The 27,146-nt window shown below is 31.8% G+C and overlaps 2 protein-coding genes across 2 annotated transcripts in view; both read right to left on the bottom strand.

Moving 5' to 3' along the window:
- Positions 1-81: 81 nt before the first annotated feature.
- Positions 82-27,146, bottom strand: part of LOC126737226 (torso-like protein) — a 55,323-nt gene continuing 28,258 nt past the window's right edge. Inside the window, exons 3-5 of the mRNA XM_050442012.1 lie at positions 22,004-22,529; positions 3,133-3,374; positions 82-575 (exon numbers count right to left, since the gene is read on the bottom strand). Coding sequence (XP_050297969.1) covers positions 422-575; positions 3,133-3,374; positions 22,004-22,529 — 922 coding nt within the window. The 3' untranslated portion in view covers positions 82-421. The remainder of the gene's footprint in view (positions 576-3,132; positions 3,375-22,003; positions 22,530-27,146) is intronic.
- LOC126737228 (uncharacterized) lies at positions 25,006-26,288 on the bottom strand. The gene is made up of 2 exons (XM_050442013.1): positions 25,941-26,288; positions 25,006-25,887 (listed from the first exon to the last, which is right to left on the bottom strand). The coding sequence occupies exons 1-2, from the start codon at positions 26,205-26,207 to the stop codon at positions 25,672-25,674; spliced, it is 483 nt and encodes a 160-aa protein (XP_050297970.1). The 5' UTR covers positions 26,208-26,288; the 3' UTR covers positions 25,006-25,671.

The raw sequence follows: 27,146 nt of genomic DNA, 5'->3' as shown, positions 1-27,146 counted from the left end.
ATGATTTTTTTTCAAAATTCATGGGTGCTGAATATTATTCCCTGAGAAGTAACGTTAAATCATACATATTAAAGAGAGAAATACTAAATAGAAACTATAATTAAAATCATATAAATACATGCAATATGCCTTCCCTTCTAAGTTAAGTAAAAATAATTAGGACATTAGATATACATACGAGCTACAATATAAACCTATATAAATAAATCTTATTATTTAAATGCACTGGTATTAGTATATCAGTATTGTGTATATACCATATTAAATTATGTAGGAGTAAGAAGTAATATAAATATATCACATTATTTATCACATGAAAGGCCTGATATGGACTTCCTATACTAAAATATTACGCAATTATTATATATGTTTTAAAATATTCATAAAATGTTATAATGTAGATGATTTTTAAGATTTTTCATTATAAGTTGCTTTCCCAGAGCTTTAGCACGTTGTCTAAGACCTCATCGAACCATAATTTTTTGTTTTGGTCCTCGATGACAACACCTAATGATTTCATGTCCATTCCCAAGATAGCTTCGTTCCTTAGTAAATTATTCAGTCTAGTAAGTAGTCTGAAAGAAAAACAAAAAAATGCATTTTTAAACTTATTTTAACTACGATTTTCACATCAAGTTTACCCAGAAGTCCAGGTTGGGGTTGTGTATTTGTATTAACTCTAGTACATTGAGCAATTTACAAATTCAAATAAGATATAGAGTTATATACACAAGTCAAATAAAAAACAGAAAAAAAACGCAAAAGCCAATACATACAGAAAAAAAGAGTACTATAGTAAATAAACATATAATTTATTATAGTCATTTATTTTTTAAACAGAACTCAAAGGGAGAAAGGGACAATAATTATGCAAACATCCAATCGACATCAATATATATAAATTGCCAATTAAGAATAAATAAATAAATTGCTTTGTGAATCTTTTTGCCACATTTGTCAAATAAATAATACATAAAAGTACCAGAGATATTATTTTAATATATTGAAAATATGCCAGTTTTTACTATAACAATATATTAAAAATTTATACAGGGACTTGATTATTGAACTTTTTATCTATCCTGTAATAGCAGGGATTTATATTTGGGTCCACTTTTTTCTCTGTATAATACCTTTGTGTGGTAGTGTGCCTGCGGTGAGGACACTTACAAATTAATTTTTACTGACGGTCCTGGTGTGCTTACAGCGGAGATATCATTGATGACGTATGCGGAAGCGTGTCGCTCCTCTAAATTTAAGCGCCAATAAGAGTTGAGTATTATTTGGACAGTTTGCATATTGTTCGCACGTGGTATTGTTGTGGTAACAAGTTTCCCTGTTTTTTGGTTGTTTCCCTGTTTTTGTTTTCTCAAAATTTCATGAGTATTTTTTTAACGGTTTTTTGATAGGATTTTATTTTTATTTACAGAAAAATTTTATAACAAGCTTATAAATCTCAATTCCAATGATCTGTATCTGTGTATGATTATTTGGAAGAAATTCCTTGTGACAACATTAGCGAGTTAGTGAAGATGAAATTGAAGGGGACGCAGAAATATATAGGCCCAACGGCAGCGGCGTCGCCAGCAATTGATTTGTTTGACATAGAAAATATGCCTATTATATTTGGGAATGATACTTTATCCTAAGACGCTGATGCTGACTTAGCCGAATGGAGCAGTGATGAGCTACCTTTGTCACTAATACGAGCCCAGGAAATTCGCAAAAAAACTATATGGACTAACTCCAACTCACACTGTGTTCGAAATTTTAAAGAATTTGGAGAAGAAATAGGACCAAACATTCCCACCGATATAGAAACCCCTAACGACATGTTTTTGCATATATTCCCTGAGCATCTGTTAGACCACGTAGCTTTTCAAACTAACTTATATGCCTTGCAAAGAAATGGAGGTAATAGTCATGCATTTACGCCTACTAATGTAAAGGAAATAAAGGGTTTTATTGCAATAAATTTGATAATGGGCATAAAAAAGCTATCCAGCTACAAGGATTACTGGTCCTCACGATTGGAAATAAGAGATCCATTCATAACTTCAATAATGTCAAGAGACAGGTTTTCATGAATATTAGCCAACCTGCACCTAAACGACAACTCTGTACAGCCTGGCCGTGATCACCAAAACTTTGATAAGCTTTACAAATTACGGCCTTTGAAAATGACCAAAAAGTCTCTTGGTGGTAGAGTTGTTAGAGACCTTACGAGAGACTTAGTTGGAAAAGGGTACGAAATATATTTTGGCAATTATTTTAATTCGGTCGAGCTGCAAGAACAACTGCAAACTGAGTTGATTTACGCTTGCGGTACCGTCAGAAAAGATCGAACGAATCTACCAACAGATCTACTAGATGACAAGCAGTTAACAAGGGGTGAATTCGATCGGACTAATTATCTGGATCCATGCAAAAATCAATGGGTTTCCCGCAGAAAAAAAAAGATGGTTCCGCCGATGGCATTGTACAAGGTAGCTGTTGATATTACATTGATAAATAAATAAACATAGTTAATTATTGTTATTTTTTTATGTCTGATGTTGCCCTGTGCCTTTCAGATAAGAAAAACTGTTTCCGTCAATATCATACCAAATAAATTTTTTATAATCAATGTATTTTTCTAGCAATAAAAAATTAGTTTTTGCCATTTTTTTTTGTTTATCTGCCTAGTGTTTTTACAGTGAGCACACCTCATTGTAACTCATATGCAAAAAAAAAGATTTAATATTAAAAACATATTAAATAATCTTCAATTAATTGAGCAAAACAAAAAATTTCACCAAAAGTTAAAAAAAAACAAATCCGGCCTCAAAAGGATAAGGAGCAGATAGGTATACAGTGTCTTACACAGGCCAAAATACAGCAATACGCTAATGACTCTCAGCTAAGGCATACCTTTTTTTTTCTTCTTCCGAGTGATTTTCGCATATTTCAACAAATAAATGTTTAGTGAGGAATATGATTAATTAGTATGCATAAAATCATAATTTGAGGCTTACTGCAAGCAAATCATCAATTATTCCTCTTTGCCAGTAGTTAATGAATTTAGAAAAAATAGGTGATGAATAATGTAGAACAACACATATATCTTCTTCTAAAAAAAAATATAATACAAACCTTGAATCACCCTTGGATTTCAGCAAAGTCGAATAAGTAAATATAAAATAACTCTGACGTAGTTTCGAGGATGCCCACTCCTCTACCGTTTTATTACCGCTGGCTGTTTTGATCAGTCCGACGTGCTCCGCCTGCCAGGGGCTAAAGTACTGGTTTAACTCAGATTCGCTTATATGGGAAATACCCTGGTTCTTCAGACGGTCTTTGATCTGATGGTACCGCGTCTTGTTGAAGACAAACACCTGAAATGTAAACAGAATTCTTAATTATTACTATTGAAAATGGCATACGATGGCGGTCTAAAATCATTGATCGTTTAACTAAGGTCAAGAAAATCTGTGTAGAGGTATACAGATAGACATATATATGTATGTAAGGCGGTCAATGTTAATAGACGTTGGTAAATGCGAGATTTACGGAACGTAAATTGTAATTGGTGAAGTGGATAGACCGGTAAATTTTTTTGAAGGTGTGAAGAATCAATATTTATTTAATTTTTGAGAAATATAAGTATAGATAGATAGTATAGACCTTGTCTACAACTACTTTGAATTGAATATAGGAAAAGCAGTATTATTATTTTGGGGAGAAGCTTACTTCTAGCAATTACCTCCATAAAACGTTTCTTTTAAAAAAGAAAGCATTTAGAAATCTAAAAACTAAATTAACTAAAAGAACTAAATTATTTTATAATTATCGTATAGCGCCCCTTGAGAAAGAATCTTATTTTATAAAGCGTATCATCACGACAATTTTGTCATAAAATAATGAGGTTTCTGTAATACTGTTGAATAGACGTTCTACACAACTCATATTAAAGTATAAAGGAATACTGTATATATAAAAATAATGTATAATCATTGCATAACTACAACACTAAGCTCTCTTATAAAGAGTTTATAGAATACATTTATTTTAAATTTTATTTAATAAAATCGGTTTATGCGTAGTCTAAAATATTATTAGAATAAATAAAGATCAGTTGCGTTTACAAAATGAATTGGACAGTATCTCAGTAGAAACATAAAAACAGAGTGGCCATTTTAAAAGAGCAGTAAAACAAAGTACCAAAGATTACTTCAGACTAATTACATTTCTCAATTTGTTTGAAATGAAATACCAGGTAATTCTTCTAAGTGTAACGAGGCTAATTTCGAGAAAAAAAACAATTTTAGACCCAACAACAGTGATATTAAAAAAGCAGTGGCAAACGAAATCCCACAAGATAAGGAAATAAAAGCGACATTAGCAATGCAAATGAAGAATACGCAGATACCGACGACAAAAATTTGATACCTTCTCTTACAGAAACTGAAAAAAAAAATTAAATAACAACACAAGATCTGAACAACGTCTTTCAATATTAATCATTCTGCATTAGGAGAGCTCTTCGGAATATAGAACCTGACTATTCCTAATCTTCTTCCTACAGATCTAAGAACATTCCTATATACTCCAAAAAAAGTTAATTTGGAAAGAACTCTGTACTATACAGCAGTTGAACGAAACACAATATAACTAAATAATTGTCACTAAATACTGCATCACGATGTTAAGCGATACATAGATAGTTCTCTCAGACCCTATAGGATAACACAGAAATTTAACTTGCTGTGTTGCTAGCTTAGGCAGGATAGACTATGGTAATATAAAATTACTTCAAACAGTTAGTTATTATCTTGTACTTCGTGTGATAGTATAAATGCAACTAAAATGTATTTAAATTCTTTTTCTGTAAAAAACAAGATTTTTTGTCTACTTTGACTAGCAACAGTAAAGAGTCATTAAGAATGGAAGTAATTTTGTTTGTTGCTTTTATAAAAAAGACATTTAATTTTTTTGTTTCAGTTGAAAATTAAAAAAACATTTTTTTTTAATAATGTTAATAAATCTATGCTTAAGTAAGGTGCTTCAATTTTTTGCCAAAAACATGTATATATTTTGGTTACGAAAGTTGGCTGCGTAAGAAAATTTTATCTGTTAATTATTTTAAATATGGTAAAACCAGCTAGTTCCACCATAATGCCTGATCAATCTTAAACTACATCTTTGTTTTGAACAACGCCTTATTAAATATTCTACATAAATACACGTAAAATACATAATAAGCACTATTATAAAATAGCTTTGTAGCAGAATCATCGAAATCGTGTTATTTAATAAAAACATCTTTTTAGGGCCGTTTTATAATAATTATCAGATTGATCGTCCTATACCGGTTATGTAGTGTACCAAAGGATCTCCTAAAATGACTGAACTGTTGTATAAACTGGGGCCCTTGTTGGTTGTAAAAACATTGTATACTGGTTTATTAGCCCCATTATAAGATTTTCACGTTTCTACAAGATTTGCTGTATAATTGTTCAAGCAATCTTTTTAAAACAAATTTTGCTAGTTATGTTAGAATAACCCAAAAAATATCTTTTATATGAGATAACTAAGATATCATGACAGAAATTTGCGTTAATGTTAATTATTCTTCAATTTCAAATTTAAATTCTCAATATGTTCATCCACATATCTGTTGTGCTGATCTATAAACAATTTCCTCTTTCCTGAGCAAGAGGATACTTGCTTATAAAAGTTTCTTGCATCCAATGTGCAAGCAGCATTAATTTGAAAGAGTTAATAAGTTAAAGACCAAATAGTGCTTTCACTGATTCTAATTATTTTTCATATAGAAGTTTGTTTTTTAAGTATCTGGGTTAAGCCTTTTTCCATAATCAAATTAGCCTTTTGTGAATAAATCAAAATAACTTTTTTTCAACACGAAAGATACGGTTTCATCAAGGAAAAAAATTGGGATGATCACTCTAAAATTCAACACACAAAAATTAGATTTTAAGTATGTCTATACATTCTACCTATTGAGCATTAAAAATAATATTTATTTTCAAACATTCGGTTGTTAGAATATTTAACACTAAACCAATAGTTTTTCACATTTGTCTTTCAAAATTTGCGATTTTTCATTACCCCCGAGCATATACACTTTTTCAGCAATTTTTTTTAGAAATTGAACTAACTATATTAGCAAAAAGATCTCAACTTCTAGATCATGAAGCATGATGGTATCTGAGAAACAAGATAAGAATTACAGCACTTTAAACAATTATATATTTTTAACCCATAATATGCTTCCAAAACTGGGTTATGGCTTGCAAACTATAAGAGGTATGACCCTATATGGATGGCCTCATTTTATTCAGAAAAATGAGAATAAGACGGAACAGTTGAACGTATGGACAAATAACCTATAGTTTTTGCACAATTGTCTTTCAAAGTTTGGTATCTTTAATTTTCCAGGTACATTCATGCATAAAAATTCTTTTTTTTTAAATCAACCCTGATTGTCCCTTGAATATTTTATTTAAATATGGGCGTTTTTTGATAACAACATTGATTTTAAATACGTCCAATGACTAGACTAGAATTTAAAAAATGTCTCTAAAAGCCTGGAAAAAAAATTAACCAAAAACATGTTTAAAAAAATTCATTCTGTTTATGGCGAATTATTTATGATTTATTAATAGAATATGCATATCTCTGTGTTTCGGGACATGTCATAATAATACATAAATATTATTAATTTAATAAGTATAGTCTAACAGACTTGAACCTTGAACCGTTGATTGAAAAGGGAAAAGATGCGCAAATACTGTATAAAATTTCGTGACCGCGGCAGCCAGCCGTTCTTTGCTTTATCTAGCAATTTAGAAGCTAAGAGGTGGCGCCCCCATACGTAGGAATGATGAAACTCGCTTGGCAGCCTTGGTATTAAAAATTACCAGACATAATATCGCAGAGAAATGGGAGTTTTCGCATTGCGCTATTTCTGTTTGAGGACATATTCGCATATTCCATAGTATAAATTTGGGAGAAAATATTGAAAGGTTTAGTTTCATATTTTGTTTTTTTTTCTAATTTTTAAGTATAAAATCTAATAAGTAATATAAGTAATATAATTTTGCTTATTTTTAAAAGTACAGTATATTATAGAGTTTGCCTACATTTCGGCAGAACCAGAGGCTGTTATTTTTTATACAAGGTGCAAAAATATACATATGGTAAAGTGTTTTAAGCTTTTGGGTCTACAGCTTATAAATTAAAAAAAAATACCTTGAAAAAAAATTAACCTTAAAAACATATACAGGGTGTTCTGTTGATCATGTTACAAACTTCTATGGCAGATAGAAAACGTCAAAAGAAAAATAAAAGTTCATATAAACATGGGTCCGGAAAAGCTTCCTCAGGGAGCTAGAGCTCTTTGAAAATAACCTTTAAAAACTAGTTTTTTTTAATAGCTCCGGAAATACTTTAACTACCGCAACCAATTTTGGTAGGTAAATTATTGTTAGTACGTTTATTCTTTTGAACCTACTAAATAAAAAAAATATTTATCAGGGGCTTCAGAATCAGGGGGGTATTTGGTAAATTTAGGCCCATTTCTTTACGACTTTAATTTCTGCCCGTTTGGGTAATAGATTATGATGTTCCTATGCTTTTTACATAAAAAAAATGCTCTTAGTAAAAGTCGGTAAATGGTAAATATCACCGTTTTTGTGAAAATTGACGAAAAGCAAGTTATGAGATACAAAAATGAATTATCTATTATTATTAATAAACAAATTTAAAAAAAAATCTGGCGTAAATATAAAATAAATGTTTAAAAAAAGTTAAGGTAGCCACTTTATTAAATTGGTACTCAAATTAATTACCTGTCACTTTAATTACCTTGAGGCATAAAATGTTTAAATGATTTTAAGTGTAATAAAAAACCAACAAATTAACAATTTTAGAAACGTAAACAAATTTTACTAAAAATTGGTATTACAAAAATAAACTTAAAATATTAATTGCTCAAAATGCCGGCCGCCACGATCGATACATTTTATTATACATTTTATACATATTATACATATTATCGATACATTAAGGTTGACGTGGTTAAAAATATCAGGCGTGGTTTAGATTACTTCAGCAGCTGCGGAAATTCTGGCCACCAGGTCTTCTTCTGACTCGACTGGAGTTTCATATACGAGACTTTTCATATGCCCCAAAAAAAAAATCTAAGGGTGTCAAATCTGGTGAGCGCGCTGGCCAGGTGACAGGGCCTCCGCGGCCAATCCAGCGCCTTCCAAAATTTTCATTTATAAAACTCGCGGACAAAAAAGTGGACAATAAAGTGGAAAATGAGCTGGCGCTCCATCGTGTTGTAGCCATAAGTTCTGTCGTATATTTAGGGGCAGATCATCTAATAGTTCTGGCAGTACATTTCTTAAAAAAATTAAATAAATATTTCCCGTTAAACGAGGAGGCAACATAATTGGACCAATTAAGCGTTCTCCAACAAAGCCGGCCCACATATTGACCGAAAACTTATGTTGATAGCTGCTAAAATGAATACCATGGGTATTCATCATCCACCAAGGGTTTTCCTCACTTCACACATGATTATTCTTAGAATTAAAAATGCCTTCTTTTGTAAATAAAGCCTCGTCAGTAAAAAGGACATATTTTGGAAATTGAGGTTCTTTTGTACACCGGTCAAGAAACCACTGGCAAAAATTCACGCGGGGCCTAAAATCATTGGGTCCTAATGATTCCACCTTTTGCAGGTGGTAGGGCCGAAGAAGCTATTCATTAACAACGTTCCATACCCTAACATGATTTACATGCATCGCATCAGCAACTGCTCGAGTATTTACTGATGGGTTATCTTCAAATCGCTGAAGCACTTCTTCCTCAAAATCCGGGATTCGGATGTTCCTTTGCGCGCCATTATCTTGGCGTTTTATTTTAACAGAGCCAGTCTCCCTGAGCCGTTGATTGACCCTTTCAAAAAGTGTGTGAGCTGGGATTCGCCTTTCGGGAAACCACTCTTCATATAGTCCAGAAGCAGCTCTACCATTACATCGAACTTCCCCATAAATTAAAAGCATATCGGCGTATTCAGCAAAAGTGTAATCCATTACTTAACCGTAATAAAAAGGGAATTAATATCACGTAAAACATACTGACAGTGACAAATTTAAAAAATACTGACAGTGGCAATGAATTAGCATTATTATTATTATTAAAATAATTAATTCAAGATACAGCATCTTAGTTTGGTTTTAGTCAATTTCCACAAAAACGGTGATATTTACCGACTTTTACTAAGAGCACCTTTTTTTATGTAAAAAGTATAGGAACATCATAATCTAATGTCCAAACCATGTTGGGGCAGAAATTAAAGTCTTAAAAAAAATGGGCCTAAATTTACCAAATACTCTCCTGATTCTGAAGCCCCTGGTAAATATTTTTTTTATTTAGTAGGTTCAAAAGAATAAACGTACTAACAATAATTTACCTCCCAAAATTGGTTGCGGTAGCTAAAGTAATTCCAGAGCTATAAAAAAAACTAGTTTTTAAAGGTTATTTTCAAAGAGCTCTAGCTCCCTGAGGAAGCTTTTCCGGACCCATGCTTATATGAACTTTTGTTTTTCTTTTCACGTTTTCTATCTGCCATAGAAGTTTGTAACATGATCAACGGAACACCCTGTATATGTTACTCACCTTTAGATTGACTTTTATGTTTTATAGGGTAAGTTTTTAGCTGAAAACTTTTAAATGTATTTTTTTTTAAATCTAAAAATGTCTATTGTAGATTTGATAAATGTCAAGAATATGAAGACCGAAACGTTATTAAAATTATATGTTAAAGCAAGATAAATTTTATGTTTTAACAATTACCAATATCCAAGAAAATAATTGATTTCAAAAATACATAAGCAGCATATATAACCCAAAAACAATCCAACCCTATATATCCAACCAAAGAAAATGGTAAAATTGGATTATTTTTGGGTTAATATTCTGGTTTGATAAATAGCATCATATTTCTTAAATTGCCCGGGCATTGGGCATTATGAATAATCGCCATGTAATTACATTGTTCATATTATACGAGCCCCGTCCCACTTCAGTTGGCCCAATTGAAAATTCTTAATAATTTCTGTTTAAACCCCCAAAAAAAAAGACAAATTTTATAGTGTTATATAGTTTTAAACAAATAATAAGCTTTACTTACTCTATAAACACAACAAAATGGGAAAGTAAACTCATTTATATTGAACATATATTTATTTTTTAAAACAGTCGCAATTCTTTGAGGCATGGGGTTTATTAAGTTCTGATACTACCCCTGATTAAAACTATCCCAAATTTCTTGCTAGTGGATTTCGAACCTAATGAATAGAACCCTTGTATATGCCTAAAGAGTTAAAATAAAATAAAAAATAGAAACAAGAAATTTATTTCTACTATTTAAAATATGATTCAAAAATTTATCAATCAACCAAAATCTAATTTTAGAGATAACACATAATGTTTATATGAGATACTTTTTGGTATTGTAATATTGTGGAATAAAGATTCGATAAAAGAATAATAAATTTATTTTTTACTAAGCGGGTCAACTGAAATAAGACGGGGCTCGTATATATTTTTAGCAGAAAATTTTACATAACAAAATAACCATAAATAAATGGTAGTAAAAGTATTTACATATAAAGATTATTTAAACAATCTTTATCAATATTTTTTATTTTATTTGTTTAAACATTGACTGAAGAGGCAAGATTTAATTTTCAATCATTGATTAGATACGATACGTATTTTGCTATGCGGCTTCTTAGAAGTTTATTTTTCTCTCGTTTGCTGGTATTTTTCAGTTTCCCATTTAAAAAAATTAAAAGAATTTTCAAAAAACTAAGAGAATTGTTTTTTCTCTTCCTAGTATTAGTACATCCCCGATAAGCACACTCGTTAATTTTGCTTGAATTTGACATAATTCAAAACAATAATAATACAAAATAATACGCCAAACATGCAAAAACTCCCTTAGATGATGCTGGCGAGCTCCGCTAAACAATAATGAGACACAAACGGCAAAAAGATTTCCGCGCGCGTTTGAGCGTGGCGCCATCTACCCGCCGCGCGCTTTTTGGGTCACGTTTTTGCCCGTAAATATGCGTATCTTCTCGCCTCTTCAATCAACGCTTGAACGTTAAAAATTGTATTGTAAGTTGCGTAATTTGATAGCCAATTTTAAGTGAAAAGTATCCTAATAAAAGTTGCATGTATTATAGGGAGAATGAAAAAATATGTTTTGATCATAAAAATGTACACAAAAAACATATAAGGGAGAGTTGGGTAATGGTGCGCGGTGGGTAATCGTGCGCACCATGATATTTTGTATTTCGCGGGCTATCCGAAACGCTAAACCAGTGCTGCTCTCTGCAACGTGCCTAAAATGTGCGACCGTTGGCGCCATTAGTGTGTTTACATCGCCGAGAGGTTAACCGATTGAATTTTTCTTTGTTTTTTATAAGTTTTCGGGGTCAGAAAATAAAACGGTAAGTCCATAATTTTTGTCCAATCGTTTTACATTACTTATATTTGTAAAATCTGGAGTATTGTGAATATTTAGGCACCTTTAAATCATACATTGTTTATACGTTTTTGGCCACATCATGTTTTTATAAAAGACAATAACAAAGGGGTATTTGTGCGCAGAAGTGCACCATTCCCCTTTACGTAATTAAATGCTAAGAAGTAATAGTACTATTTAATGTTTTCAGATGCCTAGAAATTACACACGAAAGACTGATATCCTTTCTTATACGACGGAAACCCTGTAAAAAGCCCTAGATGCTATAAGGACCGACGGAAGAAAAATTAGAGAAGTAGGAAGATCCTTTAAAATACCAGAATCTACCCTTAGAAAAAAGTTGTTGGAAGATGATCTTAAACTACCTCGATTGGGCCGTAAAACTGTATTCTCTAAAGAAATAGAGTGTGAATTAAAAGATTATGTTCTGCTGCTTTCAAAATTGTTTTTTGGGTTGACACCTGATGATCTAAGAAGGCTTGCATTTAGTTATGCAGAACAATATAATATTATTCACAACATTAATCGAGAAAAGGGACTAGCTGGCAAAGCATGGCTTTATGGATTTCTAAAAATATTTCCCGAGATAAAACTGCGACAGCCTGAGGGCACGAGTTTAAATCGGATTTCATCTTTTAATAAAGAATCTGTAAAACTATTTTATTATAATCTTAAGATTCTTATGCAAAAGTTTAAATTTCAACCAAGCAGAATATTTAACATGGACGAAACAGGCATTACAACGGTTCAAGCTAAATGTCCGAAAGTTTATGGTGCCAGAGGAGTAAAAAAAGTGGGCTCTGCTATATCTGCTGAAAGGGGAAGGACAGTAACTGGAGTTTTTTGTTTAAGCGCTGCAGGGAATTACATCCCCCCCATGCTCATATATCCCCGAGTAAGAATGCAACTCTGCAAAAAAATGGACCCTTAGGTGCCTTGTACAAATGTTCAAAGAACGGTTGGATTAACTCTGAGCCATTTGTTGAGTGGTTGTCTCATTTTGCAAAACATGCAAAGCCTACTGCATCTGATCCTGTCCTATTGGTTTTAGACAACCATTCAAGCCATATTTCGATTTCGGCTTATAATTTTTGTAAAGGAAATAATATTAATATGGTTTCTCTTCCTCCCCACACCTCAGATCATCTTCAGCCATTGGATCTAACTTTTTTTAGTCCACTTAAAAATGCTCTCTATAGAGAATACGATCTTCATTTATCTACTTCTGGACATCAAAAAATAACAGAATATGACGTATCTGAATTATTAAACAGAGCATTCATGAAAGTCGCCACCATGGAGAAAGCTGTCTCAGGGTTCCGCACTTCAGGAATTTATCCACTAAATCCAGACAGATTTAGTGAGGATGATTTTACCCCTTCTAGGCAAAACACAAATTGCACTGTTGTTAGCAGCGATGAAAATCACCCACCCTTATCCAGACCAGAAGCTAATGTTTCATTGCCAAATAGTTCTGAACCAGGAGAAAAGGATTCTTTGCCAGAGGCTAGACAAACATCTTTAATTGACTATAATAATCCTCAGCCAGGTACATCGAAAGAGAACCCTTTACTTTCTATGGCTCCTATACCAACAAAATTAGTTATTAAAGGAGTTAAAAAAAATGCTAAAAAAAGCAATGTTCAAAAATCCTTACAAGCACTCCAGTTAGGGAAGAACTAGAAATTGCTGACGAAAAGAAGAGAGTAAGAGAAGAAAACTTAAAGAAAAAGGGAAAAGGAAAATCACTCCAAAAGAAAACTATAAGAAAATGTTTTGAAGAAGAAACACAAGATACAAAAACACTTAAAGGAAAACAAAAAAGAAAGAGAGAGACATCCGATGATTCATTGGAAAATGAATTGTCTGAGATATGCGACGATGATGAGTTAGACGATATTGATGAATTTAACTTCATGCCGCCTTCTCCAAAAACTCCCTCAAAACCCAACGAGATATGTTGTATTTGTGGAGAAGTTGGCAAAAATCGAGAACTGTGGTACCGCTGTGTTATGTGTGCTTCTTGGAACCACGCAGCCTGCATGTCTGCTGATACTCCAGAAAATTACATCTGCGACTACTGTTTAAATTAAGGCTTTATACTCATGTTTAAATATTACTACTAAAAAATTAACTACTTTAAATGTTAAAACAGATATTTCCTACGCACGATTACTTAACCCTTTAAAGCGCATCATTGCCCGTCGGGGCGGGTAATTATGCACAGATGGTTTTCTTATTTTTGTTTAATTTTATACTTGCGTAGTAGATTTTTTATAAATAACATTTTACATATATATATACATTAATAAGTAATACATCTCATACCATTTTTAAAACTAATTTATATGTTATAGGCTCGCCACAAATAAAATTTTTGCTTAACTGCGCACCATTCCCAAACTCTCCCTTAAAAAGAACATAAACTCTCATGAATTTATTTATAGAGTAGATTAAAAGGACTAATAATATTATATGTATCTACATTAATATAAGTTATTTTATTAAAAATTTTTCAAATCTATTTTTTCGAATTATTGCCACTCTTAATGATCCTGGAATAATTATGTCATTTTTTGGCCATTATCCCAATAATATAGCTACCGTATATTCATACATTAATAGAAGATTTTATATACTATTTTATAGACTATCGCTGAAATGGTAAAAATTCAAATAAAAAATCATAAAAAATAATTGTACTAAATAACCAAAATTTAGATATCAATATAGAAAAATCAAAAATATTTTTTTTAATGAAATTTTTTAGTTTTTTTCTGGGTAGATAGATCCTTTGAGAAATTTAATTTAATGAATCAAAGTTATACGGGACGTTTGCCAAAAGAGTATGCTAGAAAATTATCATTTAGAAGTCGCTAAGCGCTGTGATATTGACTCCAAGAGTCTGGAAAACATGAAAAAGTATTTTTTTCATTCTCTGGAACAGACAGGTAATGATATCCAATACTAGACTTAAAACTGCAAAATGGTGGCGGGACGCCATTTTGAAGATTTGCAAAATGAGCTAGGGACTAAAAAGTAGTATTTAGGTTGCTAATGATAAGTGCCAAATTTAAAATTTCTGTATAAACGCATTCAAAAGATAAGTGAGAGGGGACAATTAAGAGCACTGTATATTTTTTTAAACTATATGTATTTTTTATTATCAAAACTTTCATTAAAGCATTTTGTATATTCAGTCTATTGTTTATGTTTTACTTTTAAATCAGAATTCACAAATACGATCTGCTAGACGATATGATAATATAGGATTCCCCAATATTATATTATTTCATATACCTATTACATTTTATACTGTGAAAAAGAGTAAAAACACGCATTCATTTTTTAAATAGAAAATATTGTCGTCCTGTCATATTTTTCTAATGAGTTGGCAAAATTTGAAGAAAATGGTTCTCATTTAACTCAGAATTTTATATACTCTAATTTATAAAAGAGTAAATTTTAACAAAAATGCACCGTTTAAGGATTTATTTAAAAAAAACCGAAAAAAGTCAAAAAATAGAGAAGTTCGTGACTAAGGTAAATCTAAATCATTTGGTCAGTTCTCCATGTTAGGAGTTGAGTTAAAAAAAAATTACGTAAAACCACACTGCTTTAATTTTATCCACGATACTGCTATGTGGACATTATTATTTGTTAACACTGGAAAAATATAAAAAATATAGAATAAAAATACCTAACCAAGGTTAAAGAATTTTTAAAAAAATAAATTCGGTTTATCCCTAACTAATTATGATGGTATTAATATAACATGCATATCCATGTGCTTCCGGACATGATTAAATCAAACATATATATTACAATTTTTATTAAGTATAATGTAACAGACTGGAACCTTGAAGGTCAAAAATTGTATTGTTTGTAATTTGATGGCCAATTTTAAGTGAAAAGTATCCTAATAAAAGTTGCTTGTATTATGGAGAAATAAACAATAAAAAATAGTCTATGGGTGGAGTAATCTAGATGCCTTTCAATTCTTAGGTTTATACCTAAAATGGAAGGTCATTAGTATAGTCTATATTGTTGTAATAGACAATAAATTCTTCAATTAAAGGTGCGTTTAATAAGGGAAATGTTGTATCCGGTTACCTGATAAAACTGTAATGTAGTTATGGCATATTCGCAACAATTAAGAGATTTACATACAATAGATACTCTTTGATTAGGATTTTTACATCCAATGTGTTTCTTAATAAGGAATGCAATCATGAATGCTCTGAGGGGACCAATAAGCAGAAATTCGTAAACGGCTACTTTTAAGCATAAAATAGTACCTATTTCTTGGCCTGTTACAACAATTTTCTCATAAGAAAACAGAATATTTTTTTATTATGAATGCGTTTCAAGGCCTTTTAGCCAATATGCATTATTCTTACGATAACAATATTACAATTAATTTTTTCTAGTCGTGGTTATAATAATGACTAATGCTCTAATTTTTATTCAAAGCACAATTTATAGGGACTTTTAAATAAACTTTCTTTTGCCTTAAATAAACGAACATAATTGACTGACGTAATAATAATTTATTCATAATTTTCTTTTAATTGTTTCTATTAATGTTATATATGCATATAACAGACAAGAATACAAATTTTTATTACGTGAAAAGTTGTATTGTTTTACAAGAAGAAATCTTATTTCTTGTAGTCTTATGATAGTGCAAAGTAGTTAAAACTTCAAAAATAAATTGTAGGCGTATTGCAACGTCATATTATAATATTATCATGCAAATACCGTGGTTATTTACTTTTGTTTAAGTCAAAGCAAATGATAATAACGATATTTTACAAAATTTGATCAAATTAAAATAAATACCGGTAGTTTGCGACATTGCCAAGCAGTAGTAAAGCATTATAATATATAGTAAGGAAAAAAATATATTTATAAGTAACACCCTTAAAAATCAAGAAAAACTTCGTGAAAAATTCACCCCAATAGATTTTAGTGAACAAATATATTCATGTTCGATGCCTGGATTCAAATTTAAAATTTCTAGAGGACTTAGAAAAATGATAGCATTTTCCTAAAAAACTGAACCAAAAGCTTCCAAAACATTGCAATAACAAAAATTACGTTAATTCCCTAATAGAGATAGAAAGTTACCCCAAATTCATAAAAAATTGGTTATAAGATTGTTCCTAAAAAAGAATAAAAAAGTTTCCATCAAATCTCTAAAAGAAAACAAGAAATTGCTTTCAATTCCTACCTAAAAAACATAAAAATAGTTTAAAATACATAAAAATAGTAAATAATTAAGTATATAACATGTCTGAAAGTTTAATAATGTAACGATATTAAAAAAAGGCCTAGAATACCAGCGGATTCTTCGTCATGACACAAGTAACACACAGCACGCCGTCTCTAGAGACGCGCGGAAGGTCCGCGAATCTTCCGGAATTATGGTTAGCTGAGTATACAAGGAGCCACGTTGCCGCTAGGGGTAGTGAAGTTCGGAATATTAGCGCGCTATTTAAATCGAACATAAATAGTAGTAACTAAATAAAAAGGAAATAAAAATTTCTTGTAGTCGTAAGCGATCGTGTTTAGTTGTGTTAGTGTGTAAATAAATTATTTGACAATTTTTGATGGTTTTAACATACAAGCTACATCGGTGTCAGGGATAAAGTGTAAAATAGACGTCAGTCAACTGGACATTGGTAAAAATAAAGAATAGTGAAGCTAAATAAATCGGACTAAGAAAAAGGTTTGAAAAAAGAATAGCTGGAAAATTCTATTACTAGTGGAGGACAGAATCCAGGAAGTTCAAAACAAAATTACAACATTACACACAAAGTCAACACTATCGATGAGCTGCCCTGTAGACCTTTAGCCCTGGACTTCAAAAGCGAATTTTGTTTTAATACAAAATTTGTTGGGTTGATGCGCCTCCAACCAACCTTAATTTGATGATAATACATCATGGAATAAGTTTGACGCAATTACAAAAGCAAACGGTCGATCATCCAGGGGGAAGACGACTGCCCTTACGTTGGTCTTAAGAGGAACAAGACGTATAGGATTACCTAGTAAAGCATTTGGAAATGCGTTATGGCTAGTCACACCTGGAGCATGTCTATTATACGTAGCTGAAAAATCAGTGCCAAAAATCAAGTCCTTGCAAGTCAATATTTGGTTTGACTGGCATATCCATATTTCCCAGACAGAATCATTGAACGTTTGTTAGTCCAAGCATTCCTGAATGGACTCCGCGATGGAGAAATGATTTAGCACTTACTACTGCATATCGACCTAAGCTAGTAAATGCACTAAAACGGACCCTTTAATTCAAATCAACCAAAGGGCCAGACTCGTGTCCGACAGGTGATTCCAGAAGAGGACGAATTTAAGGAATCGGTCAAACAAATGATTAGGGAGGCGACTGGAAAACGTGGTGTCGACCACCGGAAGTTGGAGGGTTGGAAACGTGATAAGTGTAAAAAAACACCTCAACTTCCGTCAAACTAAGAAAGGTCGATGCGAAGAGGAGATTGTCGATCTGACTTCAGCAATTAGATTATGAAGAGCCACCATCGTCAATGATACTGGACACAATGAAAGAAGATCCCTATGTCCAGGTTAAGATAAAGGAAGGGAAGAAGCCAATTTAGGAAGAAAACTACCACTTATTCTCTTAATGTCAAGTCATATTGGGCACAATAAAATTCCCTTATTTTGCAAGATGAACTCTTGCGAAGAAAAATAATTGACAAATTGTTGTATCTAAATGTTGGATTTCGGAGGTGTCTTAGGACATTTATATCAGTGTCTTAGGAGAAATCACAAGTCAGTGCTGGTGTGTTGTGTGTCAAGTTCTGGTGTGTTGTTATACCCCCCAAAGTCGCTCTATGGAAAAAAATCGTTACAAAATGATTATTTTTATAAGAGATCCAGTTCTAAGAGGAGAATCTTGTGCCCATATCTATAATCACTATCTTTATAATAATTTCGAAATAAAATGAGCTTAGGGAGGGGGAAGTAACGATATTGGAAACGCCAAGAATAAGTGACGCACCGCATGACGGCTCTAGACACGCGTGGAAGATTAGCGAATCTTCCGGAGTCATGGGCAGCCAAGTATAGAAGGAACCGCGTCACCGCTGGAAGTCAGCTAATAGATGAGTGTAGTGGATCGAAATATTGGCGTGATATCGATATATCGCGATCGAAAAATATTATTTCCCACAAGGGTCGATCCTAAGCCCCTTTTTATTCCTTATACAGGGTGTCTCACGACGAATAGACGCGATCGATATCTCGGAAATTAATTTTTCAAAAATTTTGAAAATTTGGCAACATAGCACAGTCGTTGGGGGCCATACAACTAAATTATTTTGACAGTTGTGACGTTTCAAAGTAAGTTTGAACTTCGTTATTTTAAATGGAACACCCTGTATATTTTTACTTTTTTGGTTTCCACGTGCAATTCTAGGTATATTTTGTGTATAATGTCCTATACCTAAGTGTAACCGTTTTTGACATTTTTTAATTTCATGTGAAAAATTATGTTTATAAGCCATAACATAATTATCAATTACTCCCTTTTAGTAGCCTTTATTTATTGGTTAATTTTGGTTTTATTTTAAAGGAAGGACCACTTTAAAAGACTATTTTAATATTCGGCTAAAAAAAGATACAGGGGGGGCCAAAAACTTGCATTAAAAATTAAAATGAAAAAATCATTAAAAGTCAATTTTTTTAAATGGAAACCCTCTATTTTTCAAAAAAGTAGTCCATTTTTCTCAAAGAGAACTCTTAATAATAAAAATTCGGGGATTAGTGGGACACAAAGGCAATGGTCTCAAATTATGTTTATTTTTTAAAAAACGATTACACGTGTTTCGCCCTAAGGCATCGTCAGATCTAAAAGAAAAAAGAAAGCCACCCTAGTATAAAAACAACAATGCATAGGCATAAATTACAATGTTGAGATATGACTTACCGGAATCCAATAGCTTTACCGGTAAGACTGTGCCATGTTGCCAAATTTTCTAAATTTTTGAAAAATGTATTTCCGAGATATCGATCGCGTCTATTCGTCGTGAGACACCCTATATATACCTCAGATTTACCAGGTCTTGTTGAAGATTCTGAAATACATCAGTATGCTGATGACACTCAATACATACATTATTTTGACTCTGGTAATTTTGATAATGTGGCTGATACTATTAACGCTGATTTTAACCTAATAAATCAATTTTCAAAAGAGCATAACCTTGTCAATAATCCTAATAAAACAAAAATGGTTTTGTTTTCAAACCGAAGATCACATAAAAATATAATGGAAACTGTTCACATTCAATTCGATAATGAAACTATTTTGTTCTCTGCTACTATGAAGGTTCTGGGACTGGAAATGGATAATTCTTAAGTGTTTAAGGAACATGTTAATACTCTTTTGCAGAGGTATTATTTACGCATGCCAATAAACACATTTAAAATTTTAAAACTCGTAGTGGCTCTTGTTTTATCTATTTTGAATTACTGCCTTACAGTTTATTTATTATCCTTGCTTAAATCAAATAAATCGTTATTGCCTGCAACGCGTGCAGAATACTTGCTGTAGATTTATTTTTAACCTCGGAAAGTTTGATCATGTATCAGACTTTATATTTCAGTTGAGGTAGTTAACGCTACCTTACCTATTTACATTTTCTACTTTTACTTTTCTTTATCGATTATATGTTAGTCAAAGTCCTGAATATCTTTTTAAAAAGTTAATACCAAGAAACCAGGTTCACACTCGAAATATTAGATACAATATCTTCACTATGCCGCACCATTCCACGGCTCTATTCGTGCGATCCTTATAATTATAATAATATACTTATTATACTTACTATAATGCCGTTAAGTTCTTTAATACTTATAAACCAATATTTAGTGCTTTGTTAAATGTGTATAGGAAATATTATAGACTGTGGTTTTTAAATCAATCCAAAGTATAGTCTAGTTTTCTAGAAGGTTAAGAGTTAAAGAGTAGCTCTAAGCTAATCTTCGCCTTCTTTGGCAATGCAGTATTAAGTAATATTGTAAAATTAATATTGCTTTTTTTTAATAAAGGCATATTATTATTATTATAAAAACTCGAAAACTCAAAAATCCTTTATTGTCAATATAAACATAGAAGTTGTAAACCGGGTAACCGTGTAAATAAATTAGTTGATTATTTGCGACTGTTTTATCTGGTACCTAATAAAAAACGCTATCATATAAAGATTTAATAAACTTATGATTTCTCTAGAAGCCTAAAAAAAAATAAAAATTGTATTTAAAAATTACAAATTAGAGGTCTAGTAATAATTTGGAATATAATATAAAAATTTAAAGATCAAAACAGTGTGAGTCTCTAACTTAGAATAAATCCACTAAATTAAAGTTGTTCTTTTTTTTGCAAATATGCTTGGATACGCCGATTAATATTTTAATTTATTTTAATGTAAAAAAAATATATAGGATGTCTCAAATCTGAGATATGACATGATCGATTCTTTTTTTAACAGCAATGTGTTTTTAATGACTATTATTAAAGGGTTTGACAAGTTACACATGGATGCCAATTCAGTTTTTTTACTTCTTGTCTTTAACAAGATATTTAACAAACATTATCTAATTCGAAAAATTATTTCAATTCAATAGTCATTCTTTATTAAATGCTTGGAATGTCAGGTATGATAATACTCGACACTGCTATTGTGATAACAAATAAGTTATAAAAACAACTAAAAAGAGTAGTGTTAAATTCGATGCGTATTTGTGCCACCGAACTATTAGACGTTTCACAGATTTTATGTAAAAACGTTAAAAGACCTTTTTTTTGTAGAGTATTTAATGTCCTTTAAAAATCTATATTGTTTTTTCTATGTATATTTATTTGTTCGTTACTTACAATATTTCAAAATAAAAAAGTAAATCTAGAATATCGCTCGCCTGACAAAAATTCCCAAAGAAATGTTCTTTGTAGGGAATTTAGTTTCCTATAAATTTTTTACCTTGATAATTTGGCAGTTTTGATGCAAAAATGAAAGCACAAAATAAAAAATTTAAATTTTAGATGATAAATCTCCTAATAATAATATTAAGAGCATAAGCTTTCTTACTCTTTTCCTTTTGGTTTTTAATATATTTTTCAAAAAAAGTCGATTTTTTGGCCTAGTATAATATATTTAGTAGGCAAGCAATAATCATATTATTTTGAATGACTTCCCCGACCTAGTTATCAACCATTAGCATCTAAAAAATTAAAACTATTCTTTTGCAGTATGCTCACGACTTGCTGCTGTAATATTCAAAAAAAAAATACGAGGTTATGTATTTCTTTCCATGCAATACACATTTAGTTTGAGTCACTCTATTAATTCACCACACATCTATAGATAAAACTTTTTATTTCTACAGATGATTGCTTACCTGATACAATGAATTCCCCGTAACATACGACTGTATATAATGCGAGCCATACTTCTTCATAAACAGCAACACACTAGCAGCATCTCCCACCTTAATCCCATCGATTTCCTCCTTCACAATATCCACCACGTTAACACTACGCGGCGACCGTCCCAGCTTGGCACTATCCCAAAACCGCGACAGTCTCACCAACACGTAACAAAAGTCTTTCGTCACAAACCCAGAGGTTACCCCCAAGTTTCTAGCTAAAGTTTCCGCGCTCCAACTGGACGTGAACGCCTTCCACGGTTGCTCCAACAGCTCGAAACTGAAGTCTCTGAAGTACGCTTGCACCAGCTGTTTAAGGTTATCGCAGAACTCCATGTGGAAATCACCATCGAAGACCCGACGTTGTTTTCTAGGGGAACGCGCTGGTTGGATCAGGTAACGCCCCATATCGTCGAAGATGTCGATGGTCGGTTCTCGGAAGATCCAGTCGGTATCGTTTCTTGGGACCACTTTCATACTGAGGCTAAGGTAGCCAAACCTGGAAAAGATTTTCATCGACTTAGATTTACTCTTTTAACTCTATAGATCCCCTGGAAATGTATGTTAAAATTGGTGATTGCATCATTACTTTCTAATTCTTGTAAGGATGATGACCTTGGAATACTTTCTATTTAAACTGGTTGTCAAGTAAATCGCATTTATACAGATTGCACTAAAGCATTTTGATAAGGTAAATTAGCCATTTCTTCTAAAATCTGAAAGATAAGAATATAATTGGAAAACATAAATGGCATAAAATTCCTAGTATAAAATGAGCCACTATACTTTAAATGCTTAAGAGTAACAGCAACTTGGCTATCTACTACTTTGCTCATTGGCATAATATATCTTTGATTATCTTGTAAATTTAATTACGTTAACAAATACTGACATTCTGTGTATTTCTGAAAGCTGGCTGAGCGATTCTGAGGCTGATAATTTTCTGATACCGAACTACAATTACACGTGGTAGGGGTGGAGGCGTGGCTGTATAGGTACGACCGATTTTTGAAAGCTCTTTAGTTTTTGCTGTTATTGACTTTTCTGATGATTTAGAGTGTTTATTTATTAAAGTAAATATAGGCAAAACAAGTTTTCTTGTTGGAACAACCTATAGACCACTAAGGTCAGATTTAGGGAGTTGTGTTGAATGTTTTGATGATATATTATCACATGCATGTCTACAGTATAAGAATATTATTATCCAGGGTGATGTTAATATTAATTATTTAACAAATAATATTTTACTTGATTGTCTTACAGCTTATGATTTTTTTTTCAGTTAATAAATGAACCTACTCGTATTGCTGGTATGGCACAAACATTCATTGATGTTATCTATTTTAATAAATCCTCAAATGTTACAACTACAGCAGTACTTAATGCTGATTTAATTAGTGACCATCAAGCTATATTCTGTAGTGTCGAGATTGCGGCACAGAGTAGGGAGATAAAAATGAAACTCTATCGTAATTTTAAACTTTGAATAAAAATAATTTTTATAAGGACCTAAATAAAATTGTGAGGGAAAATGTGTACTATATCAGTAATCTACACGGAAAAATTCAGTATCTTACTAGTAATATTTGCTCATTATTTGATAGACATGCACCCTTTACGACGTCAAATATTTTTAAGCCTTATACTCCGTAGATAACTGCAAATGTACACTTTTTATAAATAAATATGTCTACTTTTTATAAAAGAAAAAATTTAGGCTTTGTCAAGTTTTAAAAAGTCTAAAAATTTGGCGGATTGGGCATATTATAGACAGATGCGTAATCTTGTGGTGGCGAGGAAATTTACACCATCGTGTATCGTTATTGACTGACACTTGACGGTATTTAATTTTATATTTTTTATTTATGTTAGTGTGAGTCAGTGTGTGGTTTTTGTGTTTAGATAGGTCTGATGATGCCCTAATGCGGCGAAACGCGTAACCTTTAATAGACGCTTAATTTATGAGACTTGGACTTTGAGTTTACTTTCTCCTTCCTTTGGTTAAATTAAACCTGTCAAATAAAATAATGACTTAAGGTACTTTTGATCATCTTTTATATTGAACTTTTTTACAAATCCAAGCCCGATTTCCTTTTTTTTATAAATTTTTGCAACATTTTAGCAGGTATTTCTGACCAGTTAAAGTAAAATATTTTAAAAACAGTGCGTTAAATCATAATTTTGTAAGAGTAACTTTTTTTTCAAATTAAATTGGGAATTTAACTGTTGATTTCTTTGCAAATTTGAGACAAAAAAGGACCAAGTCCCTCCGTATATACGAGCCCTGTCTCAGTGAAATTGGCCCAACTATCAAAACTAGGATTTTTTATGAAATTTGACATATTAGCGAAAACGTATTAAAAACTAAAAGATATTTCTGATAACATATGATATTTTTATTTAATATTAGCTTAAAATACTACATGTTTTATAACTGAGGAAAAATATCTTTCAAAAATTCATAATATCTATCGATTAATAAAAATCAACAAAACCAAATAGCAGCAAATTACCACTGCGTTACATCGCCTTTTCAACTGATTACTGCTTTGATACGTCTTAACATAGTGTCAACTAATGTTTGACAGTCATCTGGCGTAAAATTGTTCCAAATTTCTTGAAGACGGGTTCGCAATTCTGGAACGGTTCTTGCGGGATTCGATCTGAGCTTTTTCTTCATGATATGCCACAAGGTTTCAATCGGCGATAGATCTGGACTACTCGACGGCCACTTTAAAACTGGAATTATGTTTTCTAACATCCAATCTTTTACTTTTTTAGCCGTATGGCAAGCGGCACCATCTTGTTGGAAGATACATTCGATATTGTTTAAACGCATTTGTTCAATTTGGGGTATTAGGTTATTTTCAAGCACAGTGGCGTGAATATGATCGCTGCACATAATGCTTGACTAACTTTAATTTTTTTTCCCTTTTGATTTTTCCTTGTGTAACCTCAAATTGTCGTGTGGCATGTGTTGCAATAATAGAGGGCCATACAAACATAATTTGGCCGCCTCCGCAAGAAATATCTGACGCTCCGACCGCTTGTCCCCTTTTTTATCCTCCTCCCTCAAAAGTTGAGGCTGAACTTGAGAAAAAATACGGTGAAATTTGCTGTGTTCGAAAAATCGTACGGGGCCCCCTACACTAACGGGGGCCCCCTCCGCCCCCTGTTTTTTCGGTCCTTGCATATCATAAGTGAAAATACAATCATTTTTCAATCTCAAAATGATTTATTGAATAAAAATATTTTTATAATGAAAATTACATAGGTTTTGTTGTATTAATCAAAAATGCCGAAGATGATTGTCTTAACCAATTAAATTTTACAGTAGGTACGCATAATAGGTAGAAATTTTTTATATTCATTCATATTCGCAAAAATGTGAATATGATTTTCAGTAACCATAAATTTGGTAGGGGCCCCATATATTCTATACCATATATTCTATTCTATACTCTATATTCAAAAACATTAGAAAATATTTTTATAGTTTACGGTCGAAACGAAAATTTTGCGAAAAAAATTTTGATAATCTTGCAAACATTAAAATTATAAAGTATTTGGGGGCCCCCTGCAACTTTACAGCACAGATTTTTCAGGTAATAACTAATTAAATGTTAGGAAAAAATTTAAATTTAAATAGCCGAAAGTTCTTTAAAAATTTTTCCGATATCAGTCAGCAGTAGTAAGCTTTCTTCTAAACTTCTACTATCACCAACGGATACTTCAAATCTGGCTTCATCACTCCAAATAATCGAGTTCCATTGGTTTGAAGAGTATAATTTGTGTTCTTTAGCCCACGCTAGCCTGTTTTTCTTCTGAATTTTTGTCAGTAGGGGTTTCTCTTTTGCCTAAAAATACTGAAACTTGAAAACGAATAATAAAAAAAATAATTTAAGCCTACCTTGTGAGTTTTAAATCCCAGTTTTTGGGCGGCTCTGTGACAGGTTGCTCTTGAAAACTTTTTTGTTGTTGCCTGATTCCACAATAATTTTAATTCGTTGTAATTAGCACGCCGATTTGCACCCTTGATAATACGTTTTAAGGCTCTTAAGTTGGTGTTGGAATAACGCGGTCGACTTGTACAATTATGTACAAATTTTGTACAATTTAATAATATTTCGAACTGTATACCTCGATTTGTTAATACTGTCAGCGATTTGGGAAGCATTTTGACCTTTTAAATGCAAGTGAATGATCACATTTCTTATTTCGTTAGAGACAGCCTTACCACGAGCCATTTTTAATTGTTAACAACAATACTAATGCAATGAAAGGTGATTTAAACGTCAAGATCGGCTTCTTAGCAACGCAGAATATTGTTCTTAGCAACGCAATTTGTTTTATAGAGCCTACTTTTATTTTATCGAAGCGCATAAACAGACCATTCAACTAAGTTATTTCCATCACGTATTTTGCGATAGAAAAATCATTTTGCAAAAAAAAAAAATATCGAAATTAAAACGCTTTAAAAATAGCTGCGTCGGTTTTGTTATCTTTCCATAAACATTTCAAGAAACCAAAAATATTATATTTGAAATAAAATTTTAGTTATCCCTTAAATAAATTCTAAAAAATCATGTTTTGGGGCGTTGGGCCAACTTCACTGAGACAGGGCTCGTATGTTACGTCACTGGCCATTTTTAAAAAAATTGACTTTATCAGTAATTGACAATTCGCTACAATAATTTGCATGCGAAATTTAATTAAAATTGAGCTAGTAGTTTAAAAGTTATAATAAATAAACAAATAATTATTCTTAACTTTAACACCCTGTATCTTTGTTACTAAATATTTCTGAGAAAAATGTTATGATGAAAGTCTATTTCTTTTTCAATTTTCTATCACGTATAATTAATGACCTTTGAACCGGACCACCCTGTAGAGTTGCGATTTTGAGTACCATACTGTTTCTCAATATAGCTTTGTGGTGTTTGCTCTTTAATAGTGGGACTCTAATTTCGGCAATCTGTCAAAAAAGTCAATAATTTTTTTAATTTTAGTCCACTTTCAGGTTGACTCTGAACCCGGCTCATTATTGTAGTTTCTTTAGCCCACTTCTTTATTACGAACACAGAGTATATTCAAAAACATCTTTTTGCATACTCTT

The sequence above is a fragment of the Anthonomus grandis genome, chromosome 6 (assembly GCF_022605725.1).
Source record: "Anthonomus grandis grandis chromosome 6, icAntGran1.3, whole genome shotgun sequence".
NCBI classification, from domain to species: Eukaryota; Metazoa; Arthropoda; class Insecta; order Coleoptera; family Curculionidae; genus Anthonomus; species Anthonomus grandis.
Note: the sequence above shows the minus strand (reverse complement) of the source record. Positions and strands in the feature narration are given on the sequence as shown.

Bases quoted from the DNA above. Each gene is read 5' to 3' on its own strand.
- LOC126737228 (XM_050442013.1), bottom strand. From the start codon at position 26,207: ATGCTTCCCAAATCGCTGACAGTATTAACAAATCGAGGTATACAGTTC. The intron at 25,888-25,940 runs GTAGGCTTAAAT...CAGTATTTTTAG, and splicing joins TGGGATTTAAAACTCACAAG to GCAAAAGAGAAACCCCTACT.